The 15,042-nt window shown below is 58.1% G+C and overlaps 7 protein-coding genes across 7 annotated transcripts; all 7 read right to left on the bottom strand.

Annotated features, from left to right (window-relative positions):
* Positions 1–523: 523 nt before the first annotated feature.
* On the bottom strand, positions 524–5,128 carry LPMP_204030 (Unc104-like kinesin, putative; the record flags this gene model as incomplete). Its single annotated transcript, XM_010700302.1, has 1 exon — positions 524–5,128. The coding sequence occupies one exon, from the start codon at positions 5,126–5,128 to the stop codon at positions 524–526; it is 4,605 nt and encodes a 1,534-aa protein (XP_010698604.1).
* Positions 5,129–5,385: 257 nt separating this feature from the next.
* On the bottom strand, positions 5,386–7,161 carry LPMP_204020 (hypothetical protein; the record flags this gene model as incomplete). The annotated part of the gene is made up of 1 exon (XM_010700301.1): positions 5,386–7,161. One exon carries the CDS (start codon positions 7,159–7,161, stop codon positions 5,386–5,388), a length of 1,776 nt encoding a protein of 591 aa, XP_010698603.1.
* A 596-nt stretch (positions 7,162–7,757) lies between these two features.
* On the bottom strand, positions 7,758–8,990 carry LPMP_204010 (hypothetical protein; the record flags this gene model as incomplete). The annotated part of the gene is made up of 1 exon (XM_010700300.1): positions 7,758–8,990. One exon carries the CDS (start codon positions 8,988–8,990, stop codon positions 7,758–7,760), a length of 1,233 nt encoding a protein of 410 aa, XP_010698602.1.
* A 679-nt stretch (positions 8,991–9,669) lies between these two features.
* LPMP_204000 (hypothetical protein) lies at positions 9,670–9,966 on the bottom strand (the record flags this gene model as incomplete). Its single annotated transcript, XM_010700299.1, has 1 exon — positions 9,670–9,966. One exon carries the CDS (start codon positions 9,964–9,966, stop codon positions 9,670–9,672), a length of 297 nt encoding a protein of 98 aa, XP_010698601.1.
* A 747-nt stretch (positions 9,967–10,713) lies between these two features.
* LPMP_203990 (hypothetical protein) lies at positions 10,714–11,325 on the bottom strand (the record flags this gene model as incomplete). Its single annotated transcript, XM_010700298.1, has 1 exon — positions 10,714–11,325. The coding sequence occupies one exon, from the start codon at positions 11,323–11,325 to the stop codon at positions 10,714–10,716; it is 612 nt and encodes a 203-aa protein (XP_010698600.1).
* A 915-nt stretch (positions 11,326–12,240) lies between these two features.
* On the bottom strand, positions 12,241–13,737 carry LPMP_203980 (hypothetical protein; the record flags this gene model as incomplete). The annotated part of the gene is made up of 1 exon (XM_010700297.1): positions 12,241–13,737. The coding sequence occupies one exon, from the start codon at positions 13,735–13,737 to the stop codon at positions 12,241–12,243; it is 1,497 nt and encodes a 498-aa protein (XP_010698599.1).
* Positions 13,738–14,285: 548 nt separating this feature from the next.
* On the bottom strand, positions 14,286–14,951 carry LPMP_203970 (hypothetical protein; the record flags this gene model as incomplete). Its single annotated transcript, XM_010700296.1, has 1 exon — positions 14,286–14,951. One exon carries the CDS (start codon positions 14,949–14,951, stop codon positions 14,286–14,288), a length of 666 nt encoding a protein of 221 aa, XP_010698598.1.
* Positions 14,952–15,042: the final 91 nt, after the last annotated feature.

Genomic DNA, 15,042 nt, shown 5'->3' with positions numbered 1-15,042 from the left:
GGTGACAGAGACGTGCCGGATGCCAAGAAGAGAAAAGCGACATGTGGCGAAGGAGAAACACCTCGCCGAGTGCGCGCGCTGGCAAAAGATAGCGACGCACTCACCTACAAGACAAATGGCATGCACAGGCAGAGATGGCGACATGTCGGTGAAGGGGAGGATAAGGAGGAGGGGAAGGGGAGGGGGTATGTGCATGGGTATGGCTGTGCGTGCGTGCACGGCAGTTTATGGGTATATGTGCTTGTGGTGCGATCTGTGAGGCAGGCGCTGAAGAAGCACGTGCTGGGAGAGCAGAAGCAAATGCGCGGAGAGAGGGAGCGGGGTGGTGAAATGGGAGGCATTCCCTCCCCTCTCCCCGCCGCTGCCTGGATCGATCGGGACGGTGGCCGCTGCCGCTACCTCGACTGTTCCTCCCGTTCTTGCCAGGGACTGGGTGTCCGCTCAGATCAAGACACCCAGGCAGCTTCGTTGGTACCGCTGAGACAACATGTTCGTTGACGAGTTGGTTGTCGATGCCGCCAAGTCACACTGCTACCGTCCTAAGTTTCTCAGCCAAGTATGTATGATAGACCATGGGCCCGCTTGCCTGCATGACGCGAACCCATCGACGACGACGGATGTTCGTGGAGACGGTGGCGCTCAGCTGCAGGTCCGCCTCGATGCCGTCTGCATAAACCCATCCATGTTGATCGTCCTCACGGTGGTCGTGCTGCCACGCTATCATCCAACGCCAGTCATGCGGGTCCGGGAGAGCATACGCCTCACGGTCCTGCGCCTTGGTCGGGTCGTCAGCGGAAAAGTGAAATACCCCGTCATCGATGAGAGAGGCCGGAGACCATTGACCATTGGTGCAACGGACTTCGTTCTCGTAGCACGATAAAATGGTCGCATACCGCGCGTCACGTATGCCGAGGGCGCTCAGCTCGGCGTTGTTGCACTCGCAATAGATCTGAAGCAGTACCGCGGTGAGCTTGCCAACAGTGCACCCCTGGTAGTAGAGTGGGATGTGCAGTAGCGCTGGGTCAGCCAGGGACACCGACTTCAGCGGAAAGACGCCGGAAGCCACCACAGTACGCTTGGGCGCCTCGACCGGCCCAATACTGCCTTGCACAGAGAACGTCGCCGTCTGCAGTCGGAGGTACTCTGTGTTGCTGACACACGGGTAAAGGACGGTGTCCATGGAGGTTGCGATAACGTAGTCGCCATCCCGCTGGGAAAGCCGGAACGTGGCCGGGGAGTCCTCCAAGATATCGAGTGACACCTGCAGCTCTGCATCCCTGAGGAGCGGGAGCCGCGTGCCGTTGATCGTTACGCGATTCAGCAGCAGCTGGACGCATGGCACGCTCTCGCCAAACAAGCTTAGAAAAGAGCGTTGGCAAAAGATGTCGGCGCAGAAGAATGCATTAGCGAACCTGAGCGCACGCGACGTCGAGTAGACAGACATGTCCATGCGCGACACGCTGGGCCGGACAGCGTAAAACACGCGAAGAGGCGACGCCGCGCTGCAGAGGGTCGGACTGGGCTCCATCTCCCGCATGTTGGACATGAGGTTGTCGGCGAGGATTTCCCGAATGAGCGCGTCCTCGGAGCTGAAGTCGCCGCCGAAGTGGAAGGCACCGGACACGACATAGTAATCCAACCGCATTGAAACATCCACCGATGGGTCTCCGAAGGGAAAGCCTGACAGCAGTGAGCGGATGCACGCCGCCCGGGTCTGCGGCGTGTATGCGCCAGGCTTCGCATTCACGAGGATGAGACCGAGAGAAGACTCGTTGATCCGCATCGAGCATCCCGTGGCGGTGAAGTCGCCGGGGTGCACGCCTTCTTTCTGCAGCGACACGGTCCCTAGCAGCTCAATGTTCGCCACTCGCAGAATGAAGGAGCGCTTGCAGAGCACCAGCATGATGTTGTTGGTGTGGTGTTTCTTCGACGAAAGAGCTGTGTTGGCGAGAACAAAGTATGTCGAGGTACCGAGATAGGCCAGAAAGTAGCGAGCGAGCTCATCGCTCTCCAGTAGCGACGCGGGCACGTCAATGACACCGATGGCGTAGAGTTCGTGCTGCTCCTTTGGGAAGAAACCACTGAACACCGCTGCGCTATGCGGCAGTTGGTTCCCCTCGAGCGAGAAGCAGCCATACCACATATCGATGACCTCATACGGCATACGCGTCACCGTCATCGTTACCTCGCCACTGACAGAGACGTCTCTGCTGCCGGGCCGCGCCACTGTGGTGCCTTTCACTGTGACAGTGACGTCACTCTCGCCGTCGATGCAGAGAGAGGGGCACCAGAGAATGGAGTGGCGCCGCAGCAGCATTGCCAACTCAAAGAACTGCTGGCGGCGCGCCGTGGAGCCAAACTCGAGCGTGTACGGATGTGGGGTATCGAGGAAGTACAGCGTCAATCGTCGCGACAGCCTCGGGTCCTTCTCCACGCGGAAGAGGTTCACGATGGGTAGGTCGGAAGAGTTGTCGCCGGTGGTGTCGAGGCTACTGAAGCAACCACGAAACATGTCAATCTCCCAGATGCGCGGGTTTTTGCGCCTCGTGAGCGACGACTTGGTCATCTGGGTCACACGAAACGGCTCGTGTAGGTAGCGGTTGTTCGGCAGCGCATGCGATGGAATAGCGAGGTGAGCGAGGTGGCTATTCGGGGCATAGATCTCGGGCCGCTCGCTGGACTTGGCGAAGAAGTCTTTCAGTGTCACATGGGTCTTGCTGATGAGCACGTCTTGCATATTCAACGACACAGGCGCCGCTTCTTCGCTTAGAGGCGGCGACGCCGAAGCCTCAGATACCACCGGCAATCCTCCCGATAAAACAGCGTGTGGATCCACCGACGCGATAACCCGGACTGCCGACGACTCCGGCACCAGAGCCCCAGCCGACGCATTCGTGGCAGCCTGTGAAGCGGGCGGCCCACTTACTGACTCGCCTAGCACGATGTCTGGGTCCGTAAGCTCACTCTCAGTCACAAGGTGGCTCGCCCCTAGACTTTTCGGCGGCAGTCCAAGACTGGAGTCCTCTGTGAGGACGTCCTCGAGGTCAGAGTCTGCCGTCGCCGAAGGCTCCAGTTCCTCATCCAGGATCAAGTCCTCGTCGGCGCTCTCGTGAGGAGACTCGAGGACAAGGTCGTGGTCGACGTTGTCGGCGTGCGGGTCAACGTAGAGGGCCAATGCGGAGCAAGTTTTCTGAGTGGCGGCGCTCACAGTGACGGCTGCAGCACTGCCCATTGTCGTTCGCACTGTCGCCAGTGTCGCGGTGGTATTCGACACCGCCGCGTTGACGCGCACCAATGAGTCTTCCACGGCAAGCGAAGGTTGGCGCGCTTCTTCCTCGTTGTTCGCCAGTGAGGCAGAGGCCTCCTGCTGTTGCTGCTTATTCCTCATGTGTGCCTCGGCCACGCTTTGTTCCTGCTCCAGTGCGGCCACCAGCTCCTGCATCTGCTCCACCTTTTCGCTGTCCGATGGGCTGCCGGAAGCGACTAGGTTATGAATGCGGTGCAGCAGCTCGTTGATGCGCTGTTCCTTCTCTTCGTTGGCTCTGCGCAACTTGTCGATTTCCTCCGTCTGTGCATTCAGCTTCAGCTCCAGCTGGGACATGTACCTCTCGCGCTCCTCCATCAGCTTTTTGGTGTCGTTCAGCTTCTCCGCCAGGGAGGAGGTGAACTCCTTTTTGACAGACTCGCTCGCCTCAAGCTCCTCCAGCAGCTGCTCCCGCTCATTCATGGACGCGTTGACAAGTTGGCTCCTGAGGGCCAAAATCTCCTTCTGCAGTGCCGCAATGACCTCGTTGTTGTTCGACTCGTTCACGACCGCCTTGTTCACAATCTTCTTGGCTCGCTCAGCGTAGCGCAGCGTGCTCAGCGTCTCCTCGTATTGCAGCGACGAAGGGCTGATGGTGGCGAGCATCACGGTCTTCGAGTTACCGCCAAGGTTGTCCTTAAGGATCCACGTCAGGGTTGAATCGCGGTAGGGAATGTAGCGACTCTTACCCGACTCCTCCGCCTCGGCGAGAGCGCTGATGACGTTGCCGAGACACGTGAGGGATTTGTTGATGGTGGCGCCTTCCGTGAGCAGCTTCCCAGTCGCCAGCGTTTTAGACGCCCGCTCGCTGCCGGCGAGGTCGACCAAATTCAACCGCGACGTCTTTAGCGTGAGGAGGCTGCCCTTCTGCTGCTTCTGTGTGAGCGTGATGACGAAGACAGCGTGGGAGCGGCTGCTTGCTGCATTCATCGCGGTAGAGGCGGTGGTTCGCACCTTGTTGCCGTCACTCATCAAATTCAGAAACTCGGACTGCGTGCTAACCACGAACTTCGCGAGCCCCTCGATGAAGGGGCCATACTTCGGATGCTCGCGCACACGCAGCCGTGTGTCGTCGTAGCCGCCCTGCGTAGGGCGTAGCAGACACCGCACCTTTTCATTATAGATTTCGTAGTAGGACGTCTCCACGCACACTTCAATGCTCTGCTCGCGTAGCTCGGCGGTCTTCTCAAACAGGCTCTGCGCGATGCGCGGAATGAGCCCTGGATTGTCGTTGTCGCGGCCCATCATGCAGTACGTCTTTCCGCTTCCCGTCTGTCCATAAGCAAAGATGCAGCCGTTGTAGCCGGTCACGATGTGCGCCAGCAGCTCCGCTCCAATCTCCTTATAGACGTAGGCCTGCGACGCCTCAGCGTTGCTGGAGCTGTTCACTACCTCTCCGGTCGACCAGAGCGCGCTGTCGTACAGGAACTTGGCGTCGTATCCGTCAATCGACCCCCGTAGCTCAACCGCGTTGCCGTTCATGCGTATGATGACCTCCGCATTTTCTTTCCGCTCATGGTCACTCATGGGGCGACTTCGCACGGCAACCTTGACGGACATGGCCGACAGACGCTCTGCCAGCGATCCAACCAAGACCAAGCGCGTGTGTATGTGTTTATGTGTGTGTGTGCTTCTTTTCTGACTCGCCAGTTCCTTGCTCGCGTGCTGCTCGGGTGCAGCGTCGAGTAGAACGCGGCGCGTCGGGGGAGGGGGCGAACGTCGTGGAGAAAGAGAGAAAAGGGATGGCGCGTGAAGTAACCGCTGTGTGAGTGAGAAGAAGAGAGCTGGGCCGTTGAAAGTAGCGATCAAAGATACCTGTCTCATCGTCGTGCGCCGACGAGCCGCGCGATGCTGTTAGCAGGGCACCGGAGAGCTGGGCTTAGGAATGCTGCTAGCTCACGGCACATCGGAAACAATCATCGCATACCCCCGAAATAAACACACGCACACATCTTTCCTCTTGTATTCCAGTGTCCTCCCGGCTGCCCTGAGGAGGAGCACATCGATGGAGTCTTTCGCCGCACCTAAGGCTGTGCTATGCTAAGAGTCACACCATGCATGCTCTCTTCTGTTCGATCACACTACAGTAGTTGACCCAGCAAAAGGTCATCGTCTTCGTCTGGCGACGCCGCAGTCGTGGTTTCGGCGACAGAGCTACTCCGGTCACCTTCCGGGGCGATGTCAATTTGATTGCTGTTTAAAATGCGATCAACCAGAGCCTTCATTTCCTTCAGTGTCTCCTTCGTCAGCGTCCCTGCGGAGCTCTGGAAGAGTAGGAATTCTTGAATGATGGCCACCACAATGCGCATGGGCTGATGGGCAATCGTAAGCCCGATGGAGGTGCCACCCAAAACCCCAGCCACCGCCGTCATCACGGGGACGCGCAACGTGCTACTGCCTTCCTCAGTAGCAGACACCAACGAGAGTGCACCTAATAGAAGTGCGTAGTAGCCACTGCGTACCAACTGCTCCGTATTGTTACACCGGTGGCTCTCCATCATCGCAGTCGCGAGGGACACCAACGTGTCACGCGAAGCAACAAGGGTGGAGGCGAGTTCTGCCTTCGAGCACTCCATCTCCTTCGATTCATACTTGATCACGTTGATGGCGCAGCAAAGGGCAAATATTTCGGTCTCGTCGGGAGTGCAGAGCGCCTGCGCATGTGAAAAAGTCTGAAGCGCGAAGTGCGCGAACGTCGTCGCGGTGCCGGTGGCGTGCAGCGCATGCGGCAGGATGTTCGTGATGTTTGTGAGCACTTTGAGCACGGGTACTGTGACGGCACATGTGTGCAGCTGCGCTACAAGCAAAGGTACAAGCGCCAAAAGCCCGGCATTCTGCGAGCAGAGTTCCTCTGTTGCGGTCATCACCTCTAGCAAGGCCAGCGCATGCTCTTGTGTGTCCCCGCAGATCAGCAGTTTGCCTAGTTGCTCCAGTCCACCAGCGTTGGCGAAGAGGAGCGGCACGGAAAGATGTTGCTGGGCCGTCACGTGAGGACAACTGTTGTAGAGAAACATGAGTGTTAGTAGCGAGCGGAGGGCAAGTGAGGCGCAGCTTCTCCCTTCCTCGACTCCAGTACCCTCCGCTGTACCTCCACACAGCCTCGCCACTTGACTCTCAAGGCCGTCTGTTACGTCGCCCGGGATGCTGGGCGAGGATCGCTGACCCGCTCCGTTCAGCTTCGGACGCATCGACCAATGAGGTGCGGTGCAGCGGTGAACAGCAACTAGAGCTTCTTGCCGTTCCGCAGGGCACAAGGACTTGACGAGGAACCGCACTACGCACTCCTGAAACAGCGCCTCCGCGTCGATGTGGCCCATGAGAGTATAAAAGAGCGCAATGGCGATTCGGCGCTCATTCTCTGTGAGCAACGTCGCCTGATGCAGATGGTCTACGAGGGTACTGAGTTCGCCCACTCGCTTCACCGCCAACACCACACGCGACACACCAAGGCGGCCTAGAAAAGCGACAAGTTCAGCGAGTGAGTGCCGTGACGACGTCTCACCGACGGCCTTTGCAAGAAAGAGCGCCATGTCAGCCACTTCCTCGTCCTTGCGCCGCAGCAGGTCAATTTCATCGCCGCCGATGCTGTCACATATTGTGCGTGGCGAGGAGGGGGAGACCGTGCTGGGGCTGTGGTACGACACACCAGTGGATGGCTCCGAGGTCCGCAGTCGCTTTACCGCAGTAGGGCTTATGACGTCGATATCGATAACTTGTGGGGATGAGTGAGGCTGACGAGAGGACGATTTGGTATCGAGGGGTTCCTCTCCGTGCGGCGGGGAGCAAACCGGAATGGCCAGCAACTCGTCGATGCCGCCCACTACGTCGACATGCGACCGACATCGTTTTGTGGCCATCTCTTGTCGACCGTCGTTTACGGCGACACCACTATGACTGACTTGCACTCGGTACTTCAATGACTGCGCGCGCCCAAGAGAGAGAGAGGGGGGGGGGGGGAGAAGGGAGTGACGCGGCAAGGCAAGATAAGAGGTGGAGGAAGCGAAGAGAAGTAAGACGGCAGTAGCAGTGGTGAAAGAGAGGGGAGAGAGAAAGACGCAATGAGGCTACTCCGCTGCGAACCCTCCCTCCCTCTCTGATACTGCGACATTGCCGCGCAAGCTGCCGTGCCGCTCTCTCAAGTCGCGGATGATAAGCAGCTGCGTGGAATCAAGGTGGCAGCGATAAGCTTCCAGCTGACACTTCTGTGATCACGCTGGAGAGCTGGCAGAAACGCATCATGACACTTGGGAACGACATGACAGACTTTACGGGCGTTTGCTTCGTGAAATGCGCAATGTTCCTGTTGTACGCAGCTATGCGGGAAGCGATGAAGCAGAGAGGAGGCGTGATCACGGTGCGGTAGAGGGAGCACGGCAAAGGTGGTACGGCAGTTTTTGAAAATATTGCCCCCCCCCCTCTGTCTCTCATCACCGTGCTTCTATGAAATCGTTCACTACCACGCGTCCGGCACTTTGCCGCGCAGGATGGAGTCGTAGAGTCTGTCCAGCAGCGCGTCTGTGAGGACAAAGTCGCCACCCTTCTTGGCGCGCACCACCTCTCCTCCAGAGAAGGTGATGATCTCCGCTGCCACACTCTTCGTCTTGCTGGATAGCGCAGCGATGTTGAACGAAACACCCCGCAGAAGTGGACATGCATCTTTCCGATAGATCACCTTCTTTAGTGCGGCTGCCGTGTACGTGTGTTGGTCTGTCTTGAGATCTACGATATGATGACGCGCGTCGTCCAGCTCGGTTCTCCCATTACAGATGTACTCCACCGACACTACCGGAATGCCTCGTGCAACGGCAATAATGAGCTTTGGGGTTCGGACCGGCGGTGTGGCTACGACGAGGAGGTTCGCTTTGGTGATGTCCTCCACAACACGGCCCTTGAGCTCACGCACTCGCTTTGCAATGGCCGCCCGCTCGTCGCTGTCCATCCCTGTCAGACACACATGTGGCTGTGCCGCACGTGCTAGTCCAGCTGCCGTGGATTTTGCACTGGGGGTGGTCTTCAACTTGGGAGAAGAGGAGGCTGCTACAGACTCTACCTTTGACCGCTTCAATGGTTGCGCAGGCGCGGTCGGTGCTGGTCGCTCACGGCGTGGGGCTTGCTTCGTCATGCCTGTTGTTTCATCCCACGCAGCGGGCTTCAGTGAAAGGCTGCCACTCTCGTCGAGGTAAGGGATGTTACTCCGGTGTGCGTCGGCATGCTTCCACGGATACCTTACCGGGGTCGTCTTGGTCGCGCTATCAGTGAGAGCCTCCACGACACCCAGGGACTCTGTCTTGCGGGTGGGGGTGGAGGGAGAAGGGAGAGGCCGCGCTCGATGCTCCGGTGTCGGCGGCGCCCCACTCAGCGTCTCGAAGGTGCACTCCACGTCCCCGAATACAATGCGGCATCCGGGAGAGAGTTGGTAGTAGCGATTTGCCTCGAGTCGGATACCCGGCCCTGGGCGTACGCTCAGGAAAGTGCCGTTGGTGCTGTTGCAGTCGCTGAGCCAGGCGTCACCGTTGGCGCCAATGTCTAGGAACGCTTGCATACGACTGATCGCCGCCAACGGCGACTCCAAGTTGATGAAGGAGACGCCCTCCACGGGGACACTGCTGCGTCCGACTACATTTTTCCCCAGCTGGAGAGGGTACTGCTTCTCTTGTGCTACCAGGGCATACGCCGTAGCGTTCATCGAGAACGGGACGAGGGCGGCCGCTGATGCGGCGGGGGATGACAAGGAGCGAGCCGCACAAAGAAAAGGCAACGTTTTTTTTTCGAGGTCGATGTCTCTTGTGACGCCCACGTGGAGAGACGGAAGGGGTGAGATGACCGAGGAGAGGGGGGTGTACGAGAAAGGAGGGCGGTGATGGATCTTTGAATGCGTAGACACACAGAGACAGTGCAGAATTACAGCACGCACGATTTGCTTCACGCTGTGTGAAGCGCCCATTGTGGGAGTGTACAGGGAGTGAAGGAGAAGAGAGGGAAGGGCGAATGAGGGCTGTCTTTGATTCCAGCTGACTGCATCCCTCGCACAGACCTCACTGCGCTGAGATACTTAACTGGCAGCACAAAGTACGGCTCACAACGGCCACGGAGTGCAGTGTGCACCTGATTGCCGACTTCAAGTTCCTGATTTAGCCGATCCAAAAGGCGCAATAGAGCCACAGGAACAGACATGCAGGCGTAAAGGGGGACGTTTTTAGCGATGGTATGCAGTGCTAAAGCACTCCACCTCAACCGTCGACGAAGAAAGTACCGATATTCCGTAGGGAAGCAATGCGCCCTAGACGCAGACACAGACACAGTGGAAGAGAAGTGCGTCACACTTTCTTTTGAGAAAGAACAGCGCCGCGGATACGCTTGGCACATCACATCGTCGCCGCGTTCGTGGGACGCTTGGCTACAACACCGTACACCGTCGCACCATCTTGAACGGTTGTCCCCACGTAAAGCACGTCCTCGAACTTCATGGTGACTCGCTTCATCCACTCACCTTTCGCAAACAACGCTGTGCATTGCTGAAGAATAGCGTACGCCAGTATCTGCTTCTCCTTGTTCTCAAAGTCGCCGCTGTACTCGACCACCTGACCGGAACTGGATAGCACAACAAAGTGGTTGATGCCCTTACTGAGCAGTTGATCTTTCACAATCGACAGTTGCGACATGACTGTAAGAAGACGCGTGTCTGTGAGGAGGTGAGGGCGCGCGACAACGGTTTAACGCTTCGCGGTGGTGCGGAGCCAACCAAGAACAACAAAGAAGCAACACAGAAGACGCGTCACCCTCGCACCATCTGCGTATTACGTGAGACAGTGGCGAGGGGGGGGGTGAAAGGGGAGGGGGGGAGATTCGACAGAAGGGCGATAGTTGTGGTGCGTTGTGGCAATACCCGATGGGGTAGTCATCCTACACGCTCGCACGCCCAACCAAAGTCGGACAAGGGGAGCCGGAGGGCGGGGCAGCGGCGGAGTGCTGGGGCACGATGCTGGCACGACCATGCGGCTCTCCTTCTTGCTCTGCATTTCACATGACTTGTTTACTCGCATGCGACTGAGCTGGCAGTTCTCACCTGAAGCAAGGGTGATCGGGGCGCATTTGAGGACAGGACACCCCGTGGTGGACGACGCCGAGTAGTGCTTAGCGCTCTTCACCTTTTCTGATCATCTTTGATGACTGGGCGTGAACCCCACTAAAAGCAGCATTGATGGAGTCGGCCGTGACGCCCTGCTCTGTGAAGACGCGGACGGAAACGACTCCCTCCTTTTCCCCCACAGGAATAGCGCACCACCGAAAAGGAGAAGGGAGGGTGATCAGCGGCATGCCACCGAGATCGCTCCTCGACCGCCGTAGTGCGTTTCGGCAGCGCTGACGCGGTGACGGAACACGCGCGCCCAAGCGCTCACGGCGCGACCTCAGAAGTGTTTCTTCGGCGTCTTTCGCATCTTTGGCTTTCCTTGAAAGTGAACGTAGAGTTCCTCTTCAAAACTGAGATCTTCGAGGACCATCGGCTTCGGTCGATTGCGCCAATGCGGCCCGATAAAATGCTGTCGATCGGTCAACTCCTTGTGCTTTGCAATCGCATCTGGGTCCATATTGCCGTATCCCCAATTCGACATGGGCACAAAGTCCCGCTTGCCACGGCTGTGGTTGAAGGCGTCGGGACTTTGTCGCTCCTCTCGACGGCGAATCAACTTTTCGTGGTTTTCCATCGGGTTCACCACTCCCCAGTCATACGCTTCGCTCGCCTTGGGGAGGAGGCGTTGGCGCGCTTTTGAGTGGCACATGCGACCGTACGCGATTCTATCCAGGCAGCTGGCCAGCTGGAGTTGCAGGGTGTGACCGCCATCGCCGCGGTGCTCGAGCCACTTCTCGCGCACCTCCCGCAGGGTGTGCTCTCGAACCAGCTTGTTGCGCACGAGGTACGCCAGTGCTAGGCACTCCTTGTAGAGTGCCAGCTTGGCAATCCGGCTGTGGATGTCCTTCCCCTTCGCCAGCGGAAGGGATTGGAGAACTTGCTTGCTCATGCCGCGTCGCGCAGAGATCGGGAGACTGTGAAAGGATACACGCAGTGCACGTGAAGAAATATGCGCGCTTGGTTGCCTCTTGTCGGAGGATCGGCGGCGGGACACATTTGTCAGAGTACAATGAGGGGTGGGGTGGGGGAGCTGTGGGGGAGACTCGGTTCCAACGCAGCGACGCCGTTTCATGTTTCCGCGGTCCTACTTCAAATGACTGCATATGAGGCAGACGCCAGCCCCTCACACCCAGGGTGGTTGGGGTTGGGGAAGGGGGGAGGGTCTCTCTGCGTTACCAACCCGATAATATCGCGTCTCTTTGGTGTCCAAACGTGCTGCACGCATGGGAAAACGGAGAGGAAGGGGGGAGGCAAAATTAGCAGTAGCAGGGCCACAACGTGCAACACACGGCGCGGAACGCCATGCCAACACACGTGGGGGCAGACCTCACTGCAGTTTTACATCGTTCTTTCCCGCTCCCCCTCCCCTCGCCCCCATAACAAAAACACACACACACATAGACAAGAAAAGCTCTATGAATATCCACTAAGCGTGGGGGTGCCTGCGTGCGTGTGTGCGCAGCAGCAAGCCTGTGACGTCTATGAAGATGAATGCAAAGGAAAAGATGCCGGGGAGCCCTATGAGAGAGTTGTGCACAACTCTCTCATAGGGCACAGTCCCTTGAGATCGAAAGGAGGAGTTGTGAGCGGAGTCCGCTCCTCACGCACACAGACCACCGCAGTCTCGTGAGCTGTTTCATGAGCATACCTGAACATACCAGGTAGTCGCAAACGCGCGAGCCGCGCGCGAGGCCTCCTTGTTGCACCCAACGTGCTCCTCCCTCCCTGTAAGGCGGACTACAGGATCGCCGCAGAGGCAAAAAGAAGGAAAACAACGCGACTTCACACGTACACCGTCCTTTTCTCAGGCCAAGGAGGGCTTGAAGAAGGAAAGGAGTGTCTTGGCCGGCGACGCTGTCAGCTGCTCTTGCTTTCCCCGCTTCTGCACAGCGCCTCTCGAATCCGTCTTCTGCGCTGCAGCCGGGCATGACGGCGACTCTCTAGAGGTACCGATGGACTTCTCATTCGGGGTGCTTCCGGCTGCGCTGTGCGAGTTGCTGCGAATCAGCGCAGCAGTGCGCTGGTGGTACTCGTCTTCACTGATTACCTCCCCTGTGGAGCTGTGCTTGTAGCAGGGAAAGTCGCAACAGACAAACTCGCCGTTTTCGATCTTCATCTCTGTCTGCACCTCCCGCACGTACGACTTCTGAAACATCACGACAGCGGTGTTGAAGAACGAGCCAAGCGTGTGCGGTGTTGCACCGGCCGCTGCCGGGACTGCGGCTGAGCTCGCCTTTTTGGCAGGAGTTGGTGTTGGGGGAGAGGGTAGCGGTGCTGCTGGACGAAATGCGAGCGGTGGGGCGTAGTCACACATGATAATCTCGTCGTTCGAGGCAGGCAGCTCGACCACGTCAAAGATGGGCGAATCCTCCTTCACAATGTTCTTTGAATGGCTGTTGCTGCCCTCGCTGGAGCTAAAGTAAGTTGTCGCATCCTCCTCCTCCTCGTTGTCGAGGAAGCTCATGGAGGAGGGGGCAGAGGCGGCCCCTGTAGCTGCAGAAGCGCCGCCGCGCTTTCTCTTCGACGCCCGCGCCAGTCTGACCAAGCTTGTTGTGTTCTCCGTCTTCGTCACTTTTTTCAGCTTCGATGGTTGGCGTTGCGGCTTTGCTGCCGCATCCGCCGTGCGAAGTCGCTTTGTGGCAGCGGCCTCCTTCATTTTATCGAAGATGGTAGCCATCGGCGACGGAGCTCGAGGAGCTTTCTCTTCCTTGAGAGGAGCTGCAGTCGCAGAAGCAGGCGTGCTTTGAGGCGGCTCTTCCGACACGAGTGGCGGTACTGTCAGGGCAGCTGGCGTTGCAGCAAGCGATGAGATCACCGCAGGCCCACTGACTTCTGGTTTTGGCAGCTCAGCTTCAGTTGGCGCAGCGGCTGGGAGCGGCAACACTACTGGCGACACCAGTGCTGCAGGCTGCGGCAGCGACTGGGATGTCGCGGCCGTGCGGGTTTCCATGACGGTCCTTGACACTAGTGGATATGGGCGCAGCGATGCCGCAGCGCTGGGATGCAACTGCAGCGGTCTTGACGACGTCGTTACATTCAAGGAACACGCCAGGGAGAGCAGCGCATAAGCGGAGGTGTCTTCGTTGAGCGGATCTGCCTTGCGCAGCACAACTGCCGTGGCGCTGCCGCTGGCTGCCTCCTCGACCGATCTCGATAGCAGTTTGTAGACACCTTCGTGGGAGGCGGCAATGGAGGCGAAGATGGGCAGAAGATCCCCCTGAGACACCTCAAGCTGTGCGGCAGCCTCGACCACTGTCAACAGTGGTCGTGAATTAAGCAACGCAATCACCTTCGACTCCATGCATACACTGTGTCTAAGGCGTGTGCCTGTACTTGCTTACTTGTGTGGGCGTGTGCGTGCTGCACAGCCATTCAGACGAGGTGTTCGAGAAGGGAGTGCGCGAAAGAGGTGAGCGTATCATGCACATCGCCAGAGAGTCGACAGCAATACCATGCGAGCGACACATTCACCACAGGCGCTCCAATTTTCTTCGAGGACTGTTTTCCCTCCTTGCTCCCAAGAGAAGGAAGGCGTCGAGAGGGTGGAGGAGGAGGTGGTGGTAAGCGGAGAGTGACACAGGCGCACTGCACGCCCACTACTGACACTCCTTTTTCGTGAGATGCGTATGCGATCGTGCGCTCAAGTGTTTGCGCTATGCTTAGAGCTCAAGGGATACCTTCTCCTTTACACTGTGAGGCGCCACAGGAATAATTGACCATATGTTCACGGAAAGCAAAGTGAGGGACAGAGAGCTAGAGGGGGAGAGCGAGCGCTGACGCGGTTGCAAGACGAGGCAACAACGCCGTGACCATGGAAGCGTCACAGCCCGTGACCTGGCAAGAGCGATTTCAGAGCGAGAAATGTGAAGGAAATGGCATAGCCGGTGAGTACGTCTTGGCCATCAAGAAAACCTGAATGACCATAGCGGCGATCGTACGCACCTTGGGGTCGTCAGGGTTCCTCGCCGCTGCGGTGGCGCCGTGCCATGCGCCGCGCGTGACCAACAGGCTGAAGAACTCGTGAGGACCCTGAGCCTCCGTAAACATTGGCCCAAACGCATGACTCCACTCTGTCGCAAATGCGCAGACCGTACTCTGGAGGGCATTGTAGAAGGGGCACTGAGACGTCCCGTCGTAGTTTAAGTAGCCATCGAGTACCCAAAGAAGGTACTTGCGCAGGAGCTGCTCACATGCTCCGACGACGTCCACCGAGTCGCATGCCTTGGCACCAATGAATGCATTGACAGCATCGTCGTTGAGCACCTCGTTCAGCACCGCATCTACGGCGCGCACCACAGCGCGTCGACAGGAGTCCTCCGTTTTGAACTCGCCCGTCCCGCGGAGGTAGTCGCGAACCGGCAACCGCGTTGCCTCCATCGGTTGCCATGATCCAGCGAAGATGGACGCACCTGCCAACGTCACTGCTGTATCTTTCGCCTGTTGTGGCGCGTCTGAAGGGCAACCAGCGAGGGCGTTGAAGATCACGTTCTGTAGCTCTGCTAAAGAAAACGACATTGCGGCGCAGTTGAGTGCTGTAAAGAGTCCAAAGAATGTAGAAATGTGTCTAGTCCGTACACCGACGGTATTGACCGACTTCGAAGGCGAT

Source organism: Leishmania panamensis (genome assembly GCF_000755165.1).
Source record: "Leishmania panamensis strain MHOM/PA/94/PSC-1 chromosome 20 sequence".
In the NCBI taxonomy this organism is placed as follows: domain Eukaryota; phylum Euglenozoa; class Kinetoplastea; order Trypanosomatida; family Trypanosomatidae; genus Leishmania; species Leishmania panamensis.
The sequence above is the reverse complement of the archived record's forward strand: the minus strand, read 5'-3'. Positions and strand labels throughout refer to the sequence as shown.